The sequence below is a fragment of the Ascidia mentula genome, chromosome 5, assembly GCF_947561715.1.
Source record: "Ascidia mentula chromosome 5, kaAscMent1.1, whole genome shotgun sequence".
Classification (NCBI taxonomy): Eukaryota; Metazoa; Chordata; class Ascidiacea; order Phlebobranchia; family Ascidiidae; genus Ascidia; species Ascidia mentula.
In genome coordinates this window covers 8,351,634-8,374,297 of record NC_138570.1, presented here as the reverse complement: position 1 = coordinate 8,374,297, position 22,664 = coordinate 8,351,634, and the positions used below count along the sequence as shown (strand labels likewise).

The 22,664-nt window shown below is 36.1% G+C and overlaps 4 protein-coding genes across 5 annotated transcripts; 2 read left to right on the top strand and 2 right to left on the bottom strand.

Moving 5' to 3' along the window:
- The first annotated feature begins 194 nt into the window (after positions 1-194).
- On the top strand, positions 195-5,731 carry LOC145903775 (drebrin-like protein B). Of its 2 annotated transcripts, XM_082991915.1 has the most exons (13): positions 195-400; positions 776-831; positions 906-1,018; positions 1,082-1,156; positions 1,298-1,432; positions 2,113-2,190; positions 2,336-2,427; positions 3,175-3,295; positions 3,662-3,742; positions 3,931-4,022; positions 4,373-4,767; positions 4,991-5,050; positions 5,124-5,731. In XM_082991915.1, the coding sequence occupies exons 1-13, from the start codon at positions 318-320 to the stop codon at positions 5,261-5,263; spliced, it is 1,521 nt and encodes a 506-aa protein (XP_082848041.1). In that variant the 5' UTR covers positions 195-317; the 3' UTR covers positions 5,264-5,731. The 2 variants fall into 2 exon arrangements, with proteins under 2 accessions (XP_082848041.1, XP_082848042.1); XM_082991916.1 differs by lacking the exon at positions 2,113-2,190 and having other exon boundaries at positions 1,298-1,429.
- Positions 5,732-5,871: 140 nt separating this feature from the next.
- On the bottom strand, positions 5,872-12,840 carry LOC145903774 (importin subunit alpha-4-like). Its single transcript, XM_082991914.1, has 14 exons — positions 12,664-12,840; positions 12,472-12,603; positions 11,532-11,667; positions 11,138-11,266; positions 10,778-10,864; positions 10,611-10,707; positions 10,419-10,536; positions 10,030-10,161; positions 9,274-9,402; positions 9,055-9,159; positions 8,040-8,180; positions 7,010-7,100; positions 6,793-6,884; positions 5,872-6,635 (listed from the first exon to the last, which is right to left on the bottom strand). The coding sequence occupies exons 1-14, from the start codon at positions 12,745-12,747 to the stop codon at positions 6,549-6,551; spliced, it is 1,560 nt and encodes a 519-aa protein (XP_082848040.1). The 5' UTR covers positions 12,748-12,840; the 3' UTR covers positions 5,872-6,548.
- Positions 12,841-13,607: 767 nt separating this feature from the next.
- Positions 13,608-16,934, bottom strand: LOC145902432 (autophagy-related protein 13-like). Its single transcript, XM_082990392.1, has 12 exons — positions 16,754-16,934; positions 16,489-16,655; positions 16,015-16,152; positions 15,805-15,951; positions 15,673-15,747; positions 15,487-15,592; positions 15,305-15,423; positions 15,158-15,249; positions 14,597-15,089; positions 14,406-14,541; positions 14,218-14,340; positions 13,608-13,788 (listed from the first exon to the last, which is right to left on the bottom strand). Exons 1-12 carry the CDS (start codon positions 16,916-16,918, stop codon positions 13,708-13,710), a joined length of 1,842 nt encoding a protein of 613 aa, XP_082846518.1. The 5' UTR covers positions 16,919-16,934; the 3' UTR covers positions 13,608-13,707.
- A 1,495-nt stretch (positions 16,935-18,429) lies between these two features.
- On the top strand, positions 18,430-22,585 carry LOC145902698 (uncharacterized). Its single transcript, XM_082990776.1, has 12 exons — positions 18,430-18,582; positions 18,703-18,779; positions 18,927-19,057; positions 19,290-19,450; positions 19,656-19,855; positions 19,977-20,070; positions 20,128-20,177; positions 20,245-20,397; positions 20,463-20,634; positions 20,696-20,862; positions 20,948-21,142; positions 21,230-22,585. The coding sequence occupies exons 1-12, from the start codon at positions 18,472-18,474 to the stop codon at positions 22,563-22,565; spliced, it is 2,847 nt and encodes a 948-aa protein (XP_082846902.1). The 5' UTR covers positions 18,430-18,471; the 3' UTR covers positions 22,566-22,585.
- Positions 22,586-22,664: the final 79 nt, after the last annotated feature.

Here is a 22,664-nt window from a genome sequence, read left to right as displayed (position 1 = left end):
TAACTTTTATCGCCCTTCTATAGGAAATTATTTTTTGTTTGTTTAGAAAACCGAACATAATAAAACTCTAGTAATAAAACCGAAGTAATAGTAAATAGTTCATATATTGCAACAATTTGATTTGTCATGGTATTACAGTGACCTTGTATGTTAAAATGCAAAATGTTTTAAGTTTACAGTAGTTTTGAGCCAAAATTTAAATCATTTTATTATTATAGCATATCAGTTCTTGGTGGTTCAGCCAGTTGTGGTACTTTGTAAGTTTTAAATGCTGCAAATTTTCTTACAGGAAGTTTAATACTTTACTGAACGCTGAAATGAGTGTCAGCTTTTTTGCACACAAGCAGGAGTTGCTGGCTGCATACAATGATGTGATAAATGACAAGACAGACACGGACTGGTAAGATTTCATTTAGTTTCACTTCTGTGTTTACTTCTTTCCCAACTTTCATTTCTGGATGTTCTATTTTGTATTTGGTTCATTGGTAAATTTATTTAAACTGAAACTTTTCACTATTTGTTCAGCTATTGTATGTACATAAAAATAGTTTGTTCACTTTTGTTGTTTTTTTAAAGATTGTCTAATGTTTTTTTTAATTTATAGTGCTTATCTCATTGGTTAATTTCATTCCATAAATTAACTTTTCCTGTCGCAATGGGAAAGAAAGTTATGCTACACTGATACACTAAAATGACGAGAACCAACTAATTTTGCACTTATATAAACATGTATAAAAATTATAATATTATGCCAATGTTTTTTCTTTAACTCTAGGGCACTGTTTACATATGTAGGAAACCAAAATGAGTTAAAAGTTCAGGAAACGGGAGGTAAATTTTGATACATACGAATATTAGGTTGTGAAAGAAATAAAAGTAGGCAATGTTATTTTTATTCTTTAAAGATGAAGGACTGGATGAATTGGAGTCTGAGTTTAACAGTGGAAAAATCATGTATGCCTTTGTTAGAGTAAATGATCCAAACACTAATATGAAGAAATTTATGATTATTGTCTGGGTAAGTTAAAGAATATTAATCCCATGTTAATGTGTAAATCTCCCAATTTGTTGGTGTTTGCAGCAGGGAGATGGAGTGCCAGCAACACGGAAGGGTGCATGTGCCAATCATGTTAAAGATATCACAAGATTTTTTAAGGTATTTATGCAAAAGGAATTTATGCAAAAATGCTGTTTTTTTATTTTGTTCTTTTAGCCATTTGCATTGTGCAGGTTCTACCACAAATATAACACTAAATGTGAATTGCCTTTTTAATAAAAATGCAATCTATATTTGCAGGGCAGTCATTTTGTAATTTATGCTCGCAATGATGATGATGTCACTCCAGAAGAAATCATGCGTCAGGTCAAAAAGTCAACATCCAACTTTGCATATGTTGCTCCACAAGAAACCACAGACCAGCCAGCAGCGGTGGTAGGACATTTTTATTTAATTTGCTCCTGACACGTAAATAAACAATTTTTAGCAAAGGAATAGCCTGCGGTACACTTTTGTTTGTTTACTATGTTATCCGTAGAAAACACAGATAAAGGCCAGTGGTTTACAACAGATATTGATAAGATTACGTTTCACGTTTTGTTTCTGACACTACTAGGCATAATAAACTTAAGCCTTCTAGCAAAAAAAATATAAAATATTATGTTTCACATATGTGTAAAAGTTGCTACCATGACATCAACACAAAATTAATTTACAAATTGCAGTGTTTTTTGTGAGCTGATGTTTTAACTAGTGTTTTTTCAAGGGTGAAAGTTTGCTCATTTGATCTATGGTAGCTATGAATATGCATGATTTTTATGTGCAATAATTTTTAAACACTGGTGTGAATTTATTTATCAAGGCAATATGGAGATCGCTATTGCCACTAATTACTCAAACAAATTTCCAGTCACTTTTTTGATGGACCCAGGCATAATGTGCCCACTGTGACTTTGATTTTGTATATTTTACTCTTCTGTTTGTTGTTTCATTATGTTTACAATTTTTCACTTCAAATTTTGTGTGAAAATCTGAAATTGGTAATATATTTATATATTTCTTTTTTTTTATTATTTTGATTGATTTGATTGCTATCTGTATTGAAATGCATGCAGGGATCAGTTTATAAGCGAACCAACCCTGAGCAGGAAATAAAATCAACCAGAAACGATCAGTTCTGGATGCAAGTCCAGGTATTTATAGGGTGTTTGACAACCTATTGATTGTTCCTTTTTTTTTTGTTGAGTTATTATTCCATTTTTCTTTGAGTTGGTGATGCAATATGTGTGTACATGGACTTAAAGTAATTTTTAAACAAATTTTACCAAAAAAAACTAGAAAGAGGAAGACCAAAGGAGAGATGATGATAAAAAGAAAGCTATGGCCAAGAAAAAGGAAGAAGTTCTTGCCATGCGTGAACAGGAAAAGAGGTACATTTATGTACTAGGGATGCACTGAAAGTTCGGTTTGTCGACTTTATTCGACCAAAACTAAGGTTTTTAACATTATTCGGGCAAAATTTGACTAAAACTGATAATTTTTTTATGCATGTATCAGCCAGACACATAAATTAGCAAGTGTTGAAATTATTGTTCAAACTGTACCAAAGGTATATTATGTTCCTATTGATTTTTTTTATTAACGCAGGAATGAAAATCAAATGTCAAAAAAATATAGTGTTGAGTTGTTGCTCACATTTATTGTAACCTGCTTGGTAAATTGTAACATCAAGGTTTTTCTTTAAATGCTGATAAAAGGTTGGATGATAGTAGATACCATTCAGTTTATACATGTTTTGTTTAAATTTATTGCATTTAAAGAGATACCAAAATTAGTTTCGCTTTATTTGGCTGAATTAGTTTCGGTTTATTCGGCTGCAAAAGTTGCTGAATATTCAGTTCAGGTCAAATAAAAATAAATGTCATTTCGTGCATCACCAGTATGAACCATTTTTTGAAGTACTTTTGAATTGAAATTTTTGTTTGGCAAACTGCTTTATATTAAATTAAATGTGTAAGCACAGAAAAACTCATGTATCAATTACCCAGAATCATTTCTTTACAATTGTCACAATTTTAGCATTTGCCTGGCATCCATGGGGTAACTGTTCCCTTATTTGATCTTCTGTTCCTGATAATTAACTCACTGTGCAAATTAAAGTTTGTGTTTGATTAAAGGTCGGAGGAAGAAAGAAACCGATTGGTAAAACAGAGAGAAAGGGACATTGCTGACAAACTAAAGGCACAAAAACTCGCAGATGATGAATCGGATCGAAAAAGAAAAGAGAAAGAAGTCTGGGTATATTACAACTACTGTACTGCTTTATTAATAGTGTATCCAAAATTACTCATGAAGGGTGGCAGACGATTAGAGAATGCAAATTAATATTTCTGTATACTTAATAATAAAAAATCATACTGATGCTAATTGTCTGCCACTCTTTGTGAGTAATTTTGGATACCTGACCAGTATAGACAGATCCATATCTACCACCAAGCAGAGTAGACTAATTACTGTGGTTTTTATGAAATTTTCCTTCTCCTTGCAACATATGAAGTTTGTAAAATTGAGCTTCGGATAATTATTTCTTATGTAAGTATAAATGAAACCTGATATTTATTTTGTCTCTGAAGATTTGTAGTGTGAAAAAATCATGTTGCATAGGAAAAGCAAGAGAAGGATCAAGAAAAATCACTTCAGGATATAAGAAGAGCAAGGAGATCACAGTCCATTGAACATACCCAAGTGATTCTACAATGAAAAATTCTCTTCACAGCCAAATAACATTAAAAACTTACTCTCCATGAGTATCTAATACTACTTTTTGTTTCCTGAGCTTATACCAACAATTAGATTATTAAGCCAATCGATATATATAGGCCTGCTGGTTTTGTTCTGAGAATAGCCTTACTTTAAATTTGCAAATTATATAGGAAGCAGAAAGCATGATAAGCCAGCGATCCTCCAACCCTCGTAATATTTGGGCCCAGAGGGAAAAGGAAGCAAGTGCTCCACCACCAGTCAGGTAAAAGATTCTATACCTAACCATAAATTTAATGTTACTTGAATTTTGTAAACTGACCTGAGCATCTTGTTTTTATCACAGATCAATTTCTTATCTGTTAAAAACAAGTGGTAGTTACAGCTTTATAGATTATCTGTTACTTTCTGGCAAAGAATTATTGTTTATATCATCATACGCCCAATCACACCAATACATGTCATATAAAAGTCATATAATATAAGCAATATATACCACTTATGCCTTGGAATTGTTTTTACATTTTGTACAACAAATATGTGGTTTCTACTGGCGATTGTCCATTTCATCTGTGATATTTTTTAGGAAAATAAAGGTCAATGTTTATGTTTCAGAAAATATAGCTCAAGTGGTTCAAGAACATCCAGCATTAGTGAACAACCAGAGGTGAAACAGGACCAGCCACCACTAACTACATACCAACCAGAACCACCATACCAGCCACCACCAACCACATACCAACCAGAACCATCCTATCAACCAGAACCAACCTATCAACCAGAACCAACCTATCAACCAGAACCAACCTACCAACCAGAACCAACCAACCAACCCGAACCAACTCAGCAGCCTGAACAGGCATATGAAATAGCAGAGGAACCAACTACTCAACCATCCTCATATTACAAGGCACCACCACAAGAAGATTATGAGGAAAATGCATACGAAGCGGCACCAGAGCCAGCTCAACAGTCTGAACCAGCTTATGCAGATGGGAACCAGTATGATGGTATAAGTATTCATTTGCAGAATAAAGATTTTTTTAACTGCCAAATACCAGTCGAAACGGAATTTTTATTTTTATATATATATATATATATATATATATATAGTTAGATGACAGCCACACCAGGCAATCAGATAATGTAATACTTACAGATTGTGGTCTCCCAAACTATGGTTGGCAAAATGTTTGCTTGTATCATAAATTAAACAAAATGTTTTATTCCAAGCTTATACTGATGTACCTGGTGGAGGTCTTTCCGCGCGAGCTCTGTATGACTATCAAGCAGGTATCTGTTGTTCTCTTGTATCAGTTCGAGCACTCTATGTGGCTGACTACTAAATTGTCTTTTAATGTTACAGAAGAGGAAGGTGAGTTGACCTTTGACCCTGATGACATTATCACGGAGATTGAACAGATAGACGAGGGTTGGTGGAGAGGTGTGCTGCAGAAAGACGGCTCCTATGGTCTGTTCCCAGCCAATTATGTGGAAATGATGTGAGATTGCACACTAATCACTGCTTGTAGCTTTGCTTTCTTGGACCAAAGCAGGAACACATTCACAACAATCTAGCAAGTCAATTGAGTTCGCTATGCCCTATGTGTAGTTTCACTGAATTTATGCAACTTAGCCAAGAACAGCCTTTGATTTGTTTTGCTTGTATATCATGGGGCATTGTGTAAGTCGAAACCACTGGAGTGTATTCATTCTGTGCTTAAAACCATGTATCAATTGCACTATTGTTTTGTGTAATTTTACTGTACAAATGTGACATTGTGTACTATAAAAACAAGATTGAATTTTCAGCTGCCACTTGTATTATCCAATCAATAAATTAAATATATCTACATGATTTTAAATCAACTTGGCCTGAAACCTGCCTTCAAAGAGTAACAAAACCAATTTTCAAAGCCTGTGTGCTATTTATTGTTTGCCAGGGCATATTGAATGAGAATTGTTCAAAACTGATGCAGAGCCGTCAAACGTTGCAAATGCATGAAAAAAGCCAGATATTCGTGCAATCATGCAATTCTATTGTTAACACAGAACAATGAATGTAAAGTTCAGGTCTACCAAGAGCTGGGAATCTATTTACACTCAATAGTTTTATGTACAATTTGTTAGCCACATATACCGTAGTGCCAAGAGACTATGTAGATTGTGTGCAAGGAACACTGCTATTTATGACACGCAAAACTATAGCAAACATACCGTCTGATTCAGAAACGTTTCTGAAGCACACACTTGAAGGTGATGGAAAAACAATTGGGGCACACAATCATTCGCCAATAAATAAATTATTGTAAAGCTGAAAGCCTCAACTTCCAACATTTCATACCAATATCAACCTGAAAGATGGTTGTCCCATATAGTAGTAGGATTGCTGACGGTTTTGCTTTTTTAGGATACTAGAGATAAGCACAAAAACTGTATGATAATAAACCATTTGGGAGTGAAAGAAAAGATACAGAGGGATGTAGTTTGGGGGAATTCACGACTATTGCATTGAAAGATGTCGAGGGAAACACACAGGGGTGTGTATTTTGGGGGAATTCGCGGCAAGTACTTTATTGTTGTTTCACTCGCACCACACATTCACACAGGCATCCCCGCATAGTGGAGGATTCACACTCACACATTTTGCAGCATTCAGGCGCACACATCCGCATGGGAGGAAGTTTGATAAAAACACAGCCATCAGGCATACAATGAGAGGTCGCCAAGTACAAGCGTTCCCACGATGGGCAGCTTAGGGAAGCAAGTGGCTCGGCTTGCGTTGACGCAACTAGAACTTGAACTGTCCGTCTGATGGAAGGGACATTGCTGGGTCGAATTGATAACCCATTGCGCCCTCTTCGGGACCTAACTCCGGCTGTAGAGGAAAATATGTGTGCTGCTAAAAACCATCCAAAACTTAGCGAAAAATGTTGACTTCTCAAAAAATTATTGAGGCATACATACAGTGTTTTATACATTTGATAAGTATCAAAATTTTAATACTACTGATGTTTTTTTGGTTGTTGACTTACATCTCCAGAAAAGAATTGATCAATGATCTCATACGCCAGCTTGTAAATATCTTCATTCTCATGATTTTGAAGCATTTCGATTTTGTCCAGTCCTAAAATTGAAATACAGCACATAGAAAAAAAAATGAAAACCAACATTCCGGGAAGAAACAGATAATAGATAAAACAAACCAGATATCAGTTTGGACCTACAAATATATTTAAGAAAATCACATACCTCCACATTCTTCTATCATTGTTGCAACCGCTTCATTATCCCCAGCCAACTTCAGAATGTTACTGATTCCATCCAACACAACTTGCACCACCTGAGTATATTAAAAATTATGTATTATTCCATTACTGTGTTTTAAAGTACATCTCCGGCTTAAAGAAGGATACCTAACCCTTTGGTGACTTTGTTAAGTCCAAACAGACTATAATCAAATCAATAATTGCAATTACTATGCCCCTAGCCCTGTTTTTGAGTTTTTTTTACCTAACAAGACCATGTTATTGTGATTTCCAACTGCAGATGCTGCTAATTTTATAAGTGCACTTTTCAGATAAGTTTCCAATTTACTAATAGCAATTTTTAGTAATTTAGAAAAAAAGAAGGATACACAGTTAATCTGGATTTGATTTGTCCCACAAACATAAATTTGTCCAGATTGGGCAAAGTTCCATATTGTCGGGGGGCATTTGTTTCGAGCCTAATGCTGAGTACTTGATGCTAACCTCAAGCACTGACGTTATAATATTGTAAAGAACAATGTAGTGAAGCAAGAATATCATGAATAAGCATGGAACTGAGACTTGGTTTGGTTTATGAATGTAATTTTGAAGCGGGAATTTCCACCCAAATACAGAGAACAAGACGCAAAAAAAGAACTTTAAGCCAGAATTGGTTTTTATCTAGATCAGTGCTTCCCAGCCAGTGGGTCGCGAAGCTATTTCAGGTGGGTCGCGAAGCATTTTTAAATGTTTGCATTAATAGTAAATTGCATGTGTATACATTGTTTCTTTTCTTATTAAATTGTTTTCATTCGTTTGGTCATATCTCATTGTGGGTTGCACAATAAAACTTGCATTAAAAGTGGGTCGCGAACTGAAAAAGGTTGGGAAGCACTGATCTAGATCATGTGAAGTTTTGTCAAGAACAAGATCACAAATCTTTGGTACTTCCAATTTCATACAAATTAGGCAAAGTTCTGGATAAATTCGGTTCTACTGTATCACAAACATACTAAAATATTCCCAACACCTACCTGATTATCTTTAGCCACAAGCAGATTACAGAAGGGTTGGATAACTCCTTGATCGACAACAAATGCCACTTGTTCCTTGTTACCTGAAATCGTCAGGTTGCTGATGGCCCATGCTGCTTCCTTTTGTGTTTGGAAGTCACTCTGTAATGAATGATGTAATTAGCAAGTTGTATATACTAATCTGACAACGTCATAGGTTGCGGAAAGCATTAAAAATCCAGTTGTGAAACAGTAAGACGTAAATCTTTTTTGTCCTTTCTAATTACGTTTTAGAGGTTTTCAGAGCAGTTTTTCTTATATGATAGGGAGTGTTATTTAAACAGCCTAATATTTCTGCATTTTAAATCCTGTATTTTTTAATTCTGATTAGAAAGTGTACTTGTAATATATATGGCATCATTACATTGAACATCCCCCCAACTGACCAACACACTGTCCCCCAGGTAAAATTAAGTCGTTTTCAAAGATCCGCCATTTGATCAATAAAACTAATCAATAACCTAAAAAGTGGGTTCAAACACACCCAAGAATCTTTTCTTAATCAATAGTAATAGAGATAACAGACTACGGTCAGCACCTGCTGACACACAGAAATTAAACAGACAACTTAAAATTGTTTGTGCTTTTTTTGTTCTCAATCATTTCTTCAGTGGGGTAGGTATTTGGTAGCCATACATTAGGTCAGTGTTAAAGTTTGCATCAGAGAAATATTGATTAGCGCAAAAATGTCTAACAGCTGTGAATACAATTGGACATTTTGTATGTCGATTATTGCCAATCACTGCGAAATGCATACAATTATTAGTATGATGTGTTTCTGCCAATGTGATAAGCCCCACTTTGAGATAACTGCCATCGCAAAATGGCAACAATGCACTGTAAACTTGTCAGAAATTTACAACACAATATAAATGTGTTTGGGTCGCAGAATTTGTTCAACTTGACTGACATTGATCTGTCAGTGATTGTGCTTGATCGGATGCGGTAACTCTAGGTAAATACAAACTGGTCTAACCTTGCCTAAGTGCATAATGATCTGGGGAATGAGACCTGCGTCAATGACAGCTTGCACCTGTGATTGGTTGCCAGCGGTGATGTTCGACAAGAACCAAACGGCCTCCTGCAAACATAGAGAACTTTGTTTGATCTCACTGATCATAAATGCAACACATGCAAGAAATTGATTGGTATTAGTATATTTAGCATTTTACTTTATACAACACCAACACAGTACCTTGTTGATCTTTTCTTTATGGTGGGACAACAGCGCAGGAAAATGTTTTAGTACGTCACAATTGAGAACCTCTTGTGTTTGATCATCTGTTCCCGTGACGATGTTGCCAACAGCCCGAACTGCGGCAGTCTACACATTATACAACAAACTGATTGGCTAGATCAATGGCAAAACAGAGTATCTAAGCTACTGCAAATGGTTTGACAGCACAGACTTATAGGTAATTTTTGTTTCGCTGCTAATATTTTTTGGTTTTTTGTAACCTGACCTAAGGAAAGCCAGAGCTAAAATGCTGTTTATTAGATAGAAGGGTACAACAATAACATTAAGCAACAAGTCGGAGGCGCGTCATGTGATAGCAGCACCGACAGTTCTTGGATTTAACTTAATTTGCTCTTTCTTGTCTTTGCTTGTTGGCAAAACAGTTTTCATTCATACTTTTTATGCCAAAGTAAATCACTCCACTGTAAGGTCATTTGCTCACTTATCATTTGAAATATTAGGTTACAGTGGCAGTGCAGCCATCAAATCCAATTTTATCCAACAAGTTGAGGCAAGATCAAAAAAACTTTTAAAATCACAATCCTGAGCATTTCAAGCACATTCTTTGCTGGAGCTCTAAGTAAATGTTACTGTAGTGGAGGTGGGACAATCTAACATTTTGATTTATCACAAATTTAAGCTATTCATGCAAAACTTTTTTGCCACCCCCGTCGAAAATGTTGGACATATCCTTTCTGGAGAAATAATGTTTACCTGCACTTTGACTTCTGTATTTGTAAGTAGAGGTACAAGAAATGGGACAACTCCAGAATCGATAACCAGCTGAATTAACTCATTACCACCGTCCGTCAAATATGATAGGGCCCATACAGTATCAACTAGAATCTATAAAATAGTAATATTATCATATCACATAATGTATATAATGTTCCTCCAGATGATAAACCCCATTTGCGATCACAGTGTAATACAGCTCAACAGTATATAAAATGCTCTTTTTTGGTAAAAATTACATATCATTTTGCACTGCATATGATGCAACTAAAACTTTTTTCCTTCATGCAATGTACATAATTGCTTTTGTACTGGGTTTTATATGACATCTTGTCGGTGTTTTAACTGTTTTCTGTACATAAACTCACATTGGTATCAGGGTGGTGAATCAGTTCACACAGGGCTGGTAAAAGTGAGTGAATAGTTTCAGTCGGCGGTGGTGGATCTTTGTTCCGACACAAGTTCACAATCACCCATGTGACATTTCTGAAAAAGCAAAGAGATGAAGAAAAAAATTTGACCAAAAAAAAATCACAATGACGAGAGTTATGTAAACCAACCTGAGAAAACTAATGGGGATATCTGGATTAATAAACATAAGAAGCGGCTGGACAACACCAAGACTTATGACATAGTCCCGAAGCGCTGGTCCATCACCTAGTAACCAAACAAGTTTATGCATCATAGCAAAAGTTAATTATGGCGATTAAAAGAAAAACAAGCTTACCGATTATGTTGCCCAAAGCCCAAACAGCCTGTTCACACACATTTTGATGTTCGGAATTAAGAAGTTTCAAAAACAAGGGAACAGCACCTGTATTAACAAGCAGCAGGTTTAAAACTATTTGTTTAGCCATTATTTGTTCAGTTTTGACCCGTTTTATAGTTACATATACAATGGCTAACAGAGGTTGCACACACTAAAAAACAAGAGTCATCAACAAATAAAATTACCCTATTTACATTGAACAAGAACTGGAATTTCATAACATTACATGTGGGTTAAGTTTTGTTTGTTTTACAAATTATCATTTAAATGCACAACCCTACCAAACTAAAAACCACAAAACACAAATTTGGAACACACCGGCATCGACAACGGCTTGGGTTTGTTGCGATGTTCCTGAAGCAATGTTGGTTAAAGCCCAGGCAGCTTCGAACTGCAAAGATGCATGGTCACCACGCTGAAGGCATTGAACCAAGATGGGCAAAATACCTGTAAACAATTTATTTAAGAATAATTTTCATTTCTGGTCTTCTGAACACCTATATTTTTTAGTCCCAACTGTTGGGACATTAATGTGATTCTAATTGTCTTTTCATTCAGCTTTCAACTCCAATTTTCAATTAGCCTCTAATAATTTTCCAACCATGTTTAGAAGGAAACTAAAGTCACCAGAATGGCCATTAAGGATGTTTGTATCGCATGAAGACTCATTAGCTGGGGGTAAGTTTGACATATCTAATGATAAAAATCACACCTGATCTGATGAGATCATCGATTGGAGGGTTGCGGTCGCTTGAAAGAAGTTTGCGGGCTTGCTGAACTGCATTGAGCTGAACGGTTTCATCATCACTCTTCGCATTCGCAACGATTTCATCCAACTTTAAAGACATCTATAATATTACAGTAAAACATTGTAAATACATCCTTCAGTTAAGTTCTTAGGGTACGGTGCTTTGACAAACATACGAATATTCTCAGACAAGTACGTCTTTAAATCCAAAATAATATGAAGCCAACCACCAAACAATAAAAAAACTACCAATAAATTCTGTCATACACAATGAACTAAGAGCAACCACTACTAGTCCATTAGATGTATATAATGCATATGTAACATACTAATATACTGCTTGAATCAAAAAATAAATCTAATGCGTATATCAACTCATCGGTGAACAAGAATCCACATACCAACCTACACAACAAATTACGTACTATGTGGGCACTTACCCTTATATATTTTATTGTGACAAATACAGTGACAGCCACGATGACACAATTTCTACATATTTGTATAGACAACAAACTGAAATGTTATTTGTCAGGTCATTACTAAAAGCTTACTCAAAAAGGTGCTTCAAGTCAACCGGACATTGCAGATAAGTTTAAATGACAGACTGCATATTTGTGCATCAGTTAGTTTACTTAAATAAAAATTTAAGTTCTTAGTTTTTGGATTTTGTTACAGCTGGACAATGACAAAAAGCAGTGAGCTATAAGACCTGAAGGTTTGCAAAGACACAGTATTGTTTTCAAATAGGTTTTACAACACACAATTTAGTGTAAATTTTGCTACATGGTGTCACTTAAACTTGTTCAGATTGCGTAGAGCTTAGAAGGTTGTAAAGCTAAATAAACCAGTTAGTGGTCATAAACTAGAATATTTAACAGCAACAGAGTGTTTAGTTACGTACAGGTTTAGTTTCAGAATCTGATTCATCTAAACTATCATCTGCAACAGGAACATTTCTTCTTTTAAGGAGATGGTCACCTCGTTTTTGTTTGCGCAACTCAACTGACATTTCATTGCGTTGTCTTCTCATCGTCTGTCAAACACAGAATTAGTTACCAAACCAGTTGACAGAACACAAAAAATGTTAACCAACCTCAGCATCTCTCCCTTTATGTTTCCAATTCTTAAATCTGTGATATTCTTGCTTCGGATCCATTGTTTCTAGATTCCCGTTCATTTAATATTTACAAGTATTCCGTTTTTGGGTGAATCAAATTTTAAAGTCAAAGTGAAATTATGATCAAAGCAGACTGTTTGAGAACTGTACAGGTGCCTTTATGCAACAAAACAAACGTTCATTATTTTTACAAACTGTAAACTATGTAACGAGTACTGCACTAAAAAACAGACCAAAACTATGTGGGTAAAATTTCATTTGAAAATGGCCATTGGGTTGAGACTCTTTTCTATTCACAACAAAACAGCATGTATCTGAATAAGTATTCTTTCTACAACAGTAATTGTAACAGAAATTTCAATATCCGTACCTTTCCTATTAAACTATGAATTGTGACCACAACCATATTAAAATCTCAAACATTCGTTGTAAAAAATCTCAACATTTTAAGTGGAAAAAGATAATGAAACATTTATTGTAATAAAAGTTAGCAAATGACTACAACCACACGAGTTTAAAAACGTCCAAAATCCACCTTTAATTTGAAACAATCACCTTAAATAAACCTAACCACAGATACACAATAAAATATATCATCCACACCCACAAAAACGCGCGCATAAAAAGCCAGGCCGCCAAGCGAAATGGAACAACAAGGAGAAGGGCAGGAGCATGTAATCAGCGGCAAATAGGTGTACGTAAAATTTACCACTTTTTTTCTTACGCTACTCGTTTTTTTTGTATTTTAAAAAACAGCTGGCCTCAAAAAAATGTAAAAATTCATTTCTTTAAATACCGGGCTAGATGTTAAACGCGGCTTAAAAAGTTATTGTTGTTGACTTTATTGTCAATTGCTGGAAACTTCCTGTGCTTTTCTCATATATGACCGACACCTGCACCAAAACACGACACGGAAAAAATCAATCAAAACCGTTGGTCATCTTTATTTATACTTTGTACTAAAACAAAAGCATGATTGAAATAACACAGTGACAAAAAAGGTTGTACAACACGTAAATGTCACGTATGGAGCTCGGTGATAAATTCATCAAATTCCTTCATATCTTGGGTATAATCTTCAAGCTCTTGCGCCAAATCGAGCTTAAGAACAAAAATTTATTATTTGAGCGTGCAATCCAGCAAGCATATGGCTACGAAGTAACTTACTAGCCATTGTGTAAAGAAATTTAGTGACCATTAACTCAACCACTTTAGGAATATTAATTAAGTAGTTTGTAATGGGGGAACAAATATCTGATAAAAATTAACAATTTTAATTTTACTATATTTTGAGTGTGGTTATGTAGCAAATTATTGAAAAATGAAAAACTTTGCTCTCATCGTCATCAGATAACAAGGAGCAAACTTAACCTAAAGGTAACTGCCTTTAAAGAGGTTGGTTGGGTAACAGTGACCCTTATAATTAGTATTTTTGAAAGGTCATGTGGAGTTTTACAAATTTCCACCAACAGCATAAAATTAGTCTAAAAATACTTAATACTCCTCATGTGATGTAATACACTTTCTTACCAGGGTCTCCTCTGTTTCTGTTCCTTTTTGCTCTTCAAACATTATAAGTTCAGGAACATTTTCACATTCTCGATAGAAATTTCCCAAATCACCAACCGAATCATCTCTACCAAATGCTGGATTCTGCAAATGGTCAACACATATGTGAAAACGTCAAAAACGAAGCTGATATTTTCAATATGTTATACCAAGTCCACCATAACAAAGTCGTCATTTCCTTGCTTTTTGTAATGCTCAGGAGTGCCTCCAGAGCTCTCTCCACTTTGTTTGGATGTAAGACTTCCACTACTGTCACTTCTGGGATGTGACCTCTTGTCCATTAAGCTACATTAAATTTCAACATCAAAAAACATTCATGAAAAAACTAATAGCCAACTACCTCTTTTCATTAAGTTCCAGGCCATTGTCTGAGTCGCTTTTTTGAGAAAGGTTGTCATCAGATGTGTTGCTCATATTTACAAGATCAGTAAATGGCAAAACCACAGCTTCAGCTGCAGCCAATGTTGCCTGAGCCTTGGAGGCAGTTTTACTGCCTGTCACAAAGGCACCAGACACAGGAAATGGGGGTGAGGAGGCACAATTAGTGGTCTGTTTGTTGGTATTTGAGCTATCTTTCCAGCCCATTACAACCTTTGCACTTTTGTTTGGCTTTGTTACTGGAACACAGTGCTTCGGGGAGTTAGGCAATAGCACACTATCAGCTTTAACTTTTGTAACATTGGAGTTGTTCCAGTGGCAAAAAGTCGTGGCCACTGTGTCCCCAATATTTGAAGGACTGTGTGCAACCACATCTGTTTGCTGGTTTGATTCAGATCTTTTTTGCCTTCTAATTTGTGTAAAGTTTCCAGCATCTAAGACAGGTGCTGAAAAACCTAGATTATATTATAACCATGTTAACATGAGTGCTTTTATAGGTACTAAAACAGTTCAACTGGTTTACCATGTCTTATGTGCCCACCACTGTTTTCAATAGCTGATGATGCTATTTTCACTGGGCTTGAACCTTTACGATAAAACTGGTTTTGTGGTGACCTGGGAATCAAAGTAAAAAAAATTAAAAACTCCAAATCATTGCCTTGCTGTGCACCTTTGAAAGCTTGCTGAATGTGATCTTTGTTGAAATCTTTCATGGGTGTTGCTTCCCAACAAATTTGGAGGTGTGCCGACAGTAAACATTGCTTTTGCATTCATAATTTTATCTCCGTCCTATAAAAAATCATAAAAAAAAATTTATATACCTCATTTAAAGTCCAAATGTAAATAGTTTACCTTGGCTGTTTGTGGAGATGTAGATTGGGATGCATTAAAAATGTTATATGATGGTGAACTGGAACCTTTTCCTCCCAAAGGGTTTGTATCAGAAGTTTCACTCAGCCTGTGAGTGAATAATAAATCCAAAAATATATGTTTTAATGTTTGTGTAAATAGTAAGAATATAAATAGTATCCATATTACGTTCGAAGCCTTGAAGTCAGGGTATGACATGGTCTTGCTGCAGATAAAGAGTGATTTCCAGAAAGTTGAGGAGAGCTAATATCAATCACATATTAGTTTTAAATATTAGTGACAAGTAAACATAAAACTTACATTCCTTTAGTTGATACATGTAAGTTTTCAATAGTTCGGTATGCAGCTGACATTGTCAGAGTCCCAACAGGACTTGCAACTGATCCAACCCGTAACGTCTTAAAGCCTTCACCAAGACCATTAAGGCTAATCTGCCCCATATAGACTCTAAAAACATTGAAGTTTATCATATTGTCCATAACCCATTGACAGCTACATTATGAGGTGCACCTGTAACAAATAACATATTCATTTCCTTGGTTTCTAGACAATTTATATGCAGGTGTCACCCGAGAAACACACAGCAGAGATCTCAAAAGCATTGACATGCGGTTATAAACTGTGTGGTGAATTCGAACATCATCACACCTGTGGAAATATGAACACTTGTTAGCAAGAAATACCATCACTAGTGTAGATCAATCTTGGAAACAATCAAACTGGCCCATAACATACAGTGACATATCAGACATTGGCAACCAATGATTACATGGACAAATTAATGTTTTGTATGTTAATGCATTACCTAATTTTTTCACAGCATTCTTTTCAATCTTAGTGATATGGGCCAGTTTGTTTTTACTTTTTTTTTAATTGACAAATTGACCAACTTGTACTGTTTTGAGAAAAAAAATATTACTGGAAATGTAGGCAAAGACAACTAGTTGACATATGTATTCTGTAAACATCTGTTATCTGCATTACTTGCTAGTTACACCAATGGACCAAACTTCCAGCACAAGAGTGTCAGCATCACTGGTTCGAAGTGAAATTTCAATCACCAAAGATTTGCCATTGCCCGGTAATCCATTTGCCATTGATGCTTTAGCTTCACGGTGAATTTCAGGATAATCTTTTATGGCCAGATTAAACTGTTTAAAAAACAACAAATTACTAAGTATAAGCCAAAGTCACACATAATTGCCAGAAAAAAATGGAATTAATTTGTCAAGAAAAAAGGTACTCTTACCCATTCAGCTCCTGAAGGGGTTGGGACCGATTTTGTTTTGATCGTTTTACCCAAGCGTCCCTGTACTATAATCTGTGTGCTTTTGAGACATAGGAACTTTAAGAACTTGTCCATGTCCCGTTTATCTTGAGGTGAGAGAGCCATGAATGTTAAGACACCAAGCATAGAAAAATATCACATACTTATTCACATGTAAAAAAAATTAAGTTTAGTTTAGATAATAGAATCCAAAAAGCATAAAAAAGCTGCGTGATCTCGCCCCGTTTGTTTCTTAAAGTCCGAACATTCACAATCTGTATAGACATAGACGTCGCTGGAGTATTACGACTTCATGACATATGCAACATGTATTTACAACACAGTATACAGATTTTATCACCACTTTATGCATTCAAGTATGATCACGCTTAGTAGTGGCTGTAACTTGTAAACAAACTTCTGATCAGCTGTCAAGAAAGAAGTTGCAATATGAACTCTGATTGGTTAAAATATTACGCATGAGTGAACACTCGCACGTATTTTGGTGTTCCATATTTTTTAGGAATTATGTTATTACATAGAGCATAAGTTTTACAAGCTGTGGACTTCTCTATGTTTTACTCGGATCTGACTTGTTGTGCTTGCACGTCCGTGGATGGATACATTCTGTCCAGTCAGTCTGGCGGTCAGATTTTCGTTACACTGGATGATAAACACTGCTATGCTCAAAACGTCTGAATGGTAATTCGCTAATTATTTGGTATCTAAGGTTTCAAAAACTTTCACATGAACGACTAAGCACATATGATTAATAAACATTTATGATTCGCAAAAGTATTGGGTGTTTTCGTAAACCTTTCTCAAACTGACAAATCACTTTATTTTGGGAATAGTGCAAAAATGTGTAGGAATTAATAAACGCCATGGACATAGATAATTGAATTTCCTTTAATATTTTGTTTGAATTTGGTCGATTTTAGTTTGGCCATTATAGGCTATAATACACCCAGAGTTTCAGACACTTGTGTTTTTTTTATTACTTTTGCGTTTCGTCTTTCAACGTGCGCTTACTCCTTCTTATTCGCTATATCGTCGTGTAGTAGGAGTCGCTATATCGTCGTGTCGTAGGCTATATCTTTCTTTTGCCGTGTCGCCCTTGTTGCATTCTTCACCAGACAAATAAAACAGAGACAAAAAGTAAATTTTACCCGTTTTTCCTTGCCGTAACGCAAATTCTCGTGCTTGGTGCTTAAACAATAATTTTATTCCTCGACAATTTTTGCTTTGCCCGAACGTAAAATTTTTCCCAAGATGATTCACCTCTGAGCTACTGCTACATAAGCAGGGTTAGTCTATCATCAGCCAGGACCAGTTTTCAAGACACTGCTAGCAAAAATAAGCTCAAATCCTGGTAATGACTAATAAGAACGATATGGCAACCCTGTATGTACCAATTACAGTCCATTTTACCTGCAGCATTGTAACGTCCGATCGACATGCGGCGGCAGCGTGAAGTCGGAACCATAAATGATATTTTGTTTATATGAAGTTTTTATTGAGCCTTTTACAATTTATTCTTGGTACAGTGGCGTGGCATGACTGTGGAACGAAATAGTTTATTCTGATTAATATTTATTTTTTATGAGACATCTGGGGGCGGGAGTTCATCACGGGAAAACACCTAAATGTAAATTGATGTTAAAGTTGTGAACACTGCAAATGCGTTGAAGAGTTTGTTAATGGAGTATTACGACTTTGTTCTTCCTAATACAAGGCAAGGTGCCCCCAAAAGCCACCAGGACGCTTTTTCTGAATATGGGTGCCTGGAAGCTATAAATCTTGAATGTAATGTAAGTGTCTTATTGCACACAATCTTCTATAAATATAAAATCAATACTCCTTTTCATGAGCAAAAGCTGACTGTAATTTGTTTCACATTACTGCTTTCACATGCCAAATTTCGTGAACAGGACACAAGTGGTGAGTTTGATGTGACTGTTAAAAAAGAGAAGCATCTTCAGCAAGTTTTGGATGACAAATCACACAGGTATTGCATGTTATGCATATGTAATATAATGTTGTTTCGAAGTTCAGTAAATTAAGTGCGGCCTTTATATTAGGTTAACTTTTTACTGAAACATAACAGTTTTGAGGTTTTCTTGTGTTATGACATGCAGGAGGCATTTATTTTCAGACATTTTGTGCCGAAGCAAGAAATTCTGCCATTTGGAAAGCCAAATGATGTTGATAAATTTATACAGAGACCGCAGCTGCGTAATTTGTATCAGGAGCGTCGAATTCTTAGTAAAAAGGGAAAAAACATCTGTGAGTATATTTTCTTGTTGTGCATAATCAATATTGTTTTAACTTGGTGTTGGCCTTTTTAATTTTGCTTGCCACCTGTTCTAATTGTACTGGTTTGCACACAATAGATATATATACGTTTAAAGATTACAAATGCATATGTGCTTTATCATGTTTGTGCTGAGAGTGCGCAGTTTATGCAATTGGAAACAGTTTATAAGAGTGCAATGAAAGTTAAGCAATTTTTTTTTAGCCCGAGTCGTGGCAGATGTTGAAGATCACATTCACAACCTTCTTACAGACCACCCTGATGCTTACCATGGAACATTTATAGAAGAGTTTTCCCACATGTTTCCCTATCAGGTTTCAAATCATTTGGGTTATGGTATTTATGGAGACACGAAGTCTCCCAAAGTAAGTTATATTAAAGTTTAATAGTGACTAAAAGAAACCTTAGAAAAAAATTATTTAATAGTTTTTTTAGTAATAGTTTTTTCAATGGCAGCAATAAATTATATACATGAGAAACATACTGACCAATTTGCAAGGGCAACGTTTTACATTTAAAACATGTTTATGCGAAATATACATTGCTAAAATAAATGATTTTGCTTTTCAGAAAAAGAAATCAAAATTAACCAAATCTCCTGCCGTATTATTAAATCCTGTTTTTGAGAATTTAAACCCCAGTCTTTGTGATATACCCCGCAATGTATTAAATGAACATATTCTTGAGGAAATAGCTTATCAGACACGTATTATGGAATATAATCAAGCATACACTGGTGGCTGCATAGACTATGAAGATGTCTACACCAGGTACTGGTCAAAATATACAGTGAAGGCAGGCGGACATAATTATTGTTTTAGTGAGCTGCCAAAAAACACTATTGGCTCTATTGCTTATAGACAAAATCAAACCTGTCTGTTGTTTTTATAGTGGTTCTGACAGGTGTGGAGTTTTTGTATATTCCCAGGGAAATGCAATGGACAGCCTTGACTTTCAATTGGTAAACATGCAACCATTTCAAGAGGTAATTAGAACAATTGTTGTATTTGTGCTAAGTTAATGAAACACAAATATTTGACAGACAAGGGAGGAAGGTATTTTTCCATGCTTAACTCCAGGTTCAAAGTACAGGTAAAATTAAGCACCTTTGGTTTGAATTTCGATGCAGTGGGATTTTAATGTGTATCGTGTATTTTAGAATTAAAATAAATGGCACAGTACTGCAAACTACTGTCACATCGCATCTATCACATCCTGAAATGTGCATGGTTGGTGCGAGAACCCAGAACTCTGTGCTACTGGCATCAATGGATAAGACCCAAGTTCATTTGTCTGACAATGAAACTTCCAGGCATGTTTGCACATTGACTTGTTTCCTACCTATTGTAATTATAAAACTGTGATTTATTTTGTCAGGCCTGAATTCATAAGTGAAGACTGTGTTCAATTGTGTGGTGGGTTTCATAGCACAAGTGAAATAAGCAGTATAAGCTTAAACCCATACTTTGCTGGGGAGTGTGTAGTTGCTTTGTACAACGGGTCTGTCTACTCTTGGAATTCAGAACAGACTCAATATGTGAATGACCAGGTATAAAAGACAAGTGTTTTTTTTAGTGCTAAAATAGGTAAAGTTACTTCTTTTGCTGCAGTCAAAGTCTTTGTCTGGACTACAACAAGTAAATATTTCAACCAATCAGGGCATGGAAAATAGTTGGGTCCAGGTGGCAAATGGTGCTCATCCGCGTCAAATATATTTGGCAAATCGACAGGAAGTGAATGTGATTGATATGCGAACAAAGTCACCAAGTCCTTCCAGGTACTACGGCCACTCATATCAATTGTTTTATTTATAAACCAAAAACATTGTAGTAAATGTTGGTTTGCCGCATTTACATTTGTAGAATCCTGTACATGCGAGATGGAAATGATAGTGAAAGGGTCATGGCAATATTACCTGGGTCTAGGCACCATAGTGTTGACCCAAGTGGAAACAGTCATGCCGACTTCCAATGTGTTGTTGCAACACAGTTTCATCTTTTGCTCATGGACCAACGCTACAGTAAAGTGCCACTCCTTCAATGGTCTTTGGCAATGAAGTAGGTTTTTCATCTAACATTTGGAAGTTCATGTTATGTTTAATGCATATGTTGTAATTCAAGTTAATCACAATAACTATATTGCAGAAAGCCTTGTCAGCATCTAGCTGGCATCAACTTTCATGATCAAAGTGAAGATTTCTCTTTGCTGGTTGCTGCCAATCAACATCCACAGCAAATCCACTGCATTCAGCACAAGACTTCTGACTGCAAACCACCTATCGCAATTAGCCCTGTAAGAACGTTGAGCAGTTCCTCTAATGTGCGAAGAAGCATCTCTAAGTTATCAATACCAAGGTGCCAAGGCTATGTTGAATCTAGACTGAGTCAACCAATTATAGGCATCACAGCGCTAAACCACGGTAATAGTGCCGCGGTTGTTCATGTATCTGAGTGCGGAGACTTGTTTTATCAAATCCTTTCACACGTGGACTCATCGCAAGATTTCGACACAGGCACTACAACGACGGGATTGTCAAACTCCATGTATTATACCGAACGATTGCGTGGTCAAGCGAAGGCCACCGAAAAAGTTTACAGAAACTGGGCAGAGCAGGTGTCCTCTCAGTATCTTAAGGAAAATGACCCCAACAGCATTGGGTTGTGTATCAACGCGACCAAGTTTACACCCCATCTGTTGTGCAAAGGGTTGAAACAGAAACTGCGGAAAACAAAAGAGGGCAGCTGTACGATCTGTCGGAATGCTTGTTTTCTGCGTAAGGATGAACTGATTTCTTCGCAGCGTATTCACAAACAGGAAGAAGATGACGAAGTTCATAATTTGGAAACCCAGTCAGGGCCACAAGACGTATGCGAAACGTGTGGAAATTCGATTAGGTTTTGTGACAACGTTGTGAATTGTCACAACATGGGTGTTCACCCGTCATCCGAAAACTTATCATCCAATGCAATAAACAACAGTGATTCGCAAGTGGCGGAACTAAATTTAATCGACACCGAAGGAGCAAAAGATTTGGGTATGGTTTTGGTATCGACTTGGAACGGCAGCTATGAGGAACTGTGGGGCACCTTGGAGAAGAACAAATTGAAAGCGCAAAAAGACGATGAGCGCAAAGCAGCTTTGTCTGTGTTGGATTTGCCAGGCGATCACCCTGCTGGTGACGAGGTTGACAGTTTGCCAAGTTACGCGCACATGAATCTTTCTGAAGCTGTTGATGGCAATGACAGCGTCCCAGATCCTGAATACAATTCCAGCGTGTTTTCGATACTAAGCTCACCCAAAACACCTGTTGTCCCACTTACCAGGTTGGAATGTGGCAACCTTTCGCAGTCAATACTTGTAAACGGACCAACAAATATTTTTTCTCCTGTTCGCCAATTTCAAGTCCAAAATCTGAACTCGCCCTCAAAGAAATTGCGGAAATCGAACCGAAAAAGAAAGTCAATGATAGGATTTACGTAGATATCGCCTGTGTCTTTTTGTGCGCTGCTGAATACCTTCATATTTGCAAATACAAAACACTCTCCAGTTAGTTTGCACTCTTGTTCAAAAAAATGTCAA

Coding starts and splice junctions, on each gene's coding strand:
- LOC145903775 (XM_082991915.1), top strand. CDS start 318: ATGAGTGTCAGCTTTTTTGCACACAAGCAGGAGTTGCTGGCTGCATAC. Junction 1,433..2,112: donor CAGACCAGCCAGCAGCGGTG/GTAGGACATTTT, acceptor AAATGCATGCAG/GGATCAGTTTATAAGCGAAC. Junction 5,051..5,123: donor TCTGTATGACTATCAAGCAG/GTATCTGTTGTT, acceptor TTAATGTTACAG/AAGAGGAAGGTGAGTTGACC.
- LOC145903774 (XM_082991914.1), bottom strand. CDS start 12,747: ATGAACGGGAATCTAGAAACAATGGATCCGAAGCAAGAATATCACAGA. Junction 10,708..10,777: donor GGCTTTGGGCAACATAATCG/GTAAGCTTGTTT, acceptor TTTGGTTACTAG/GTGATGGACCAGCGCTTCGG. Junction 10,537..10,610: donor ATCCCCATTAGTTTTCTCAG/GTTGGTTTACAT, acceptor TTGCTTTTTCAG/AAATGTCACATGGGTGATTG.
- LOC145902432 (XM_082990392.1), bottom strand. CDS start 16,918: ATGCTTGGTGTCTTAACATTCATGGCTCTCTCACCTCAAGATAAACGG. Junction 15,090..15,157: donor TGGTGGGCACATAAGACATG/GTAAACCAGTTG, acceptor AATATAATCTAG/GTTTTTCAGCACCTGTCTTA. Junction 13,789..14,217: donor CAGAAACAGAGGAGACCCTG/GTAAGAAAGTGT, acceptor TTTGTTCTTAAG/CTCGATTTGGCGCAAGAGCT.
- LOC145902698 (XM_082990776.1), top strand. CDS start 18,472: ATGGAGTATTACGACTTTGTTCTTCCTAATACAAGGCAAGGTGCCCCC. Junction 18,583..18,702: donor CTATAAATCTTGAATGTAAT/GTAAGTGTCTTA, acceptor TTTCGTGAACAG/GACACAAGTGGTGAGTTTGA. Junction 19,058..19,289: donor TAAAAAGGGAAAAAACATCT/GTGAGTATATTT, acceptor ATTTTTTTTTAG/CCCGAGTCGTGGCAGATGTT.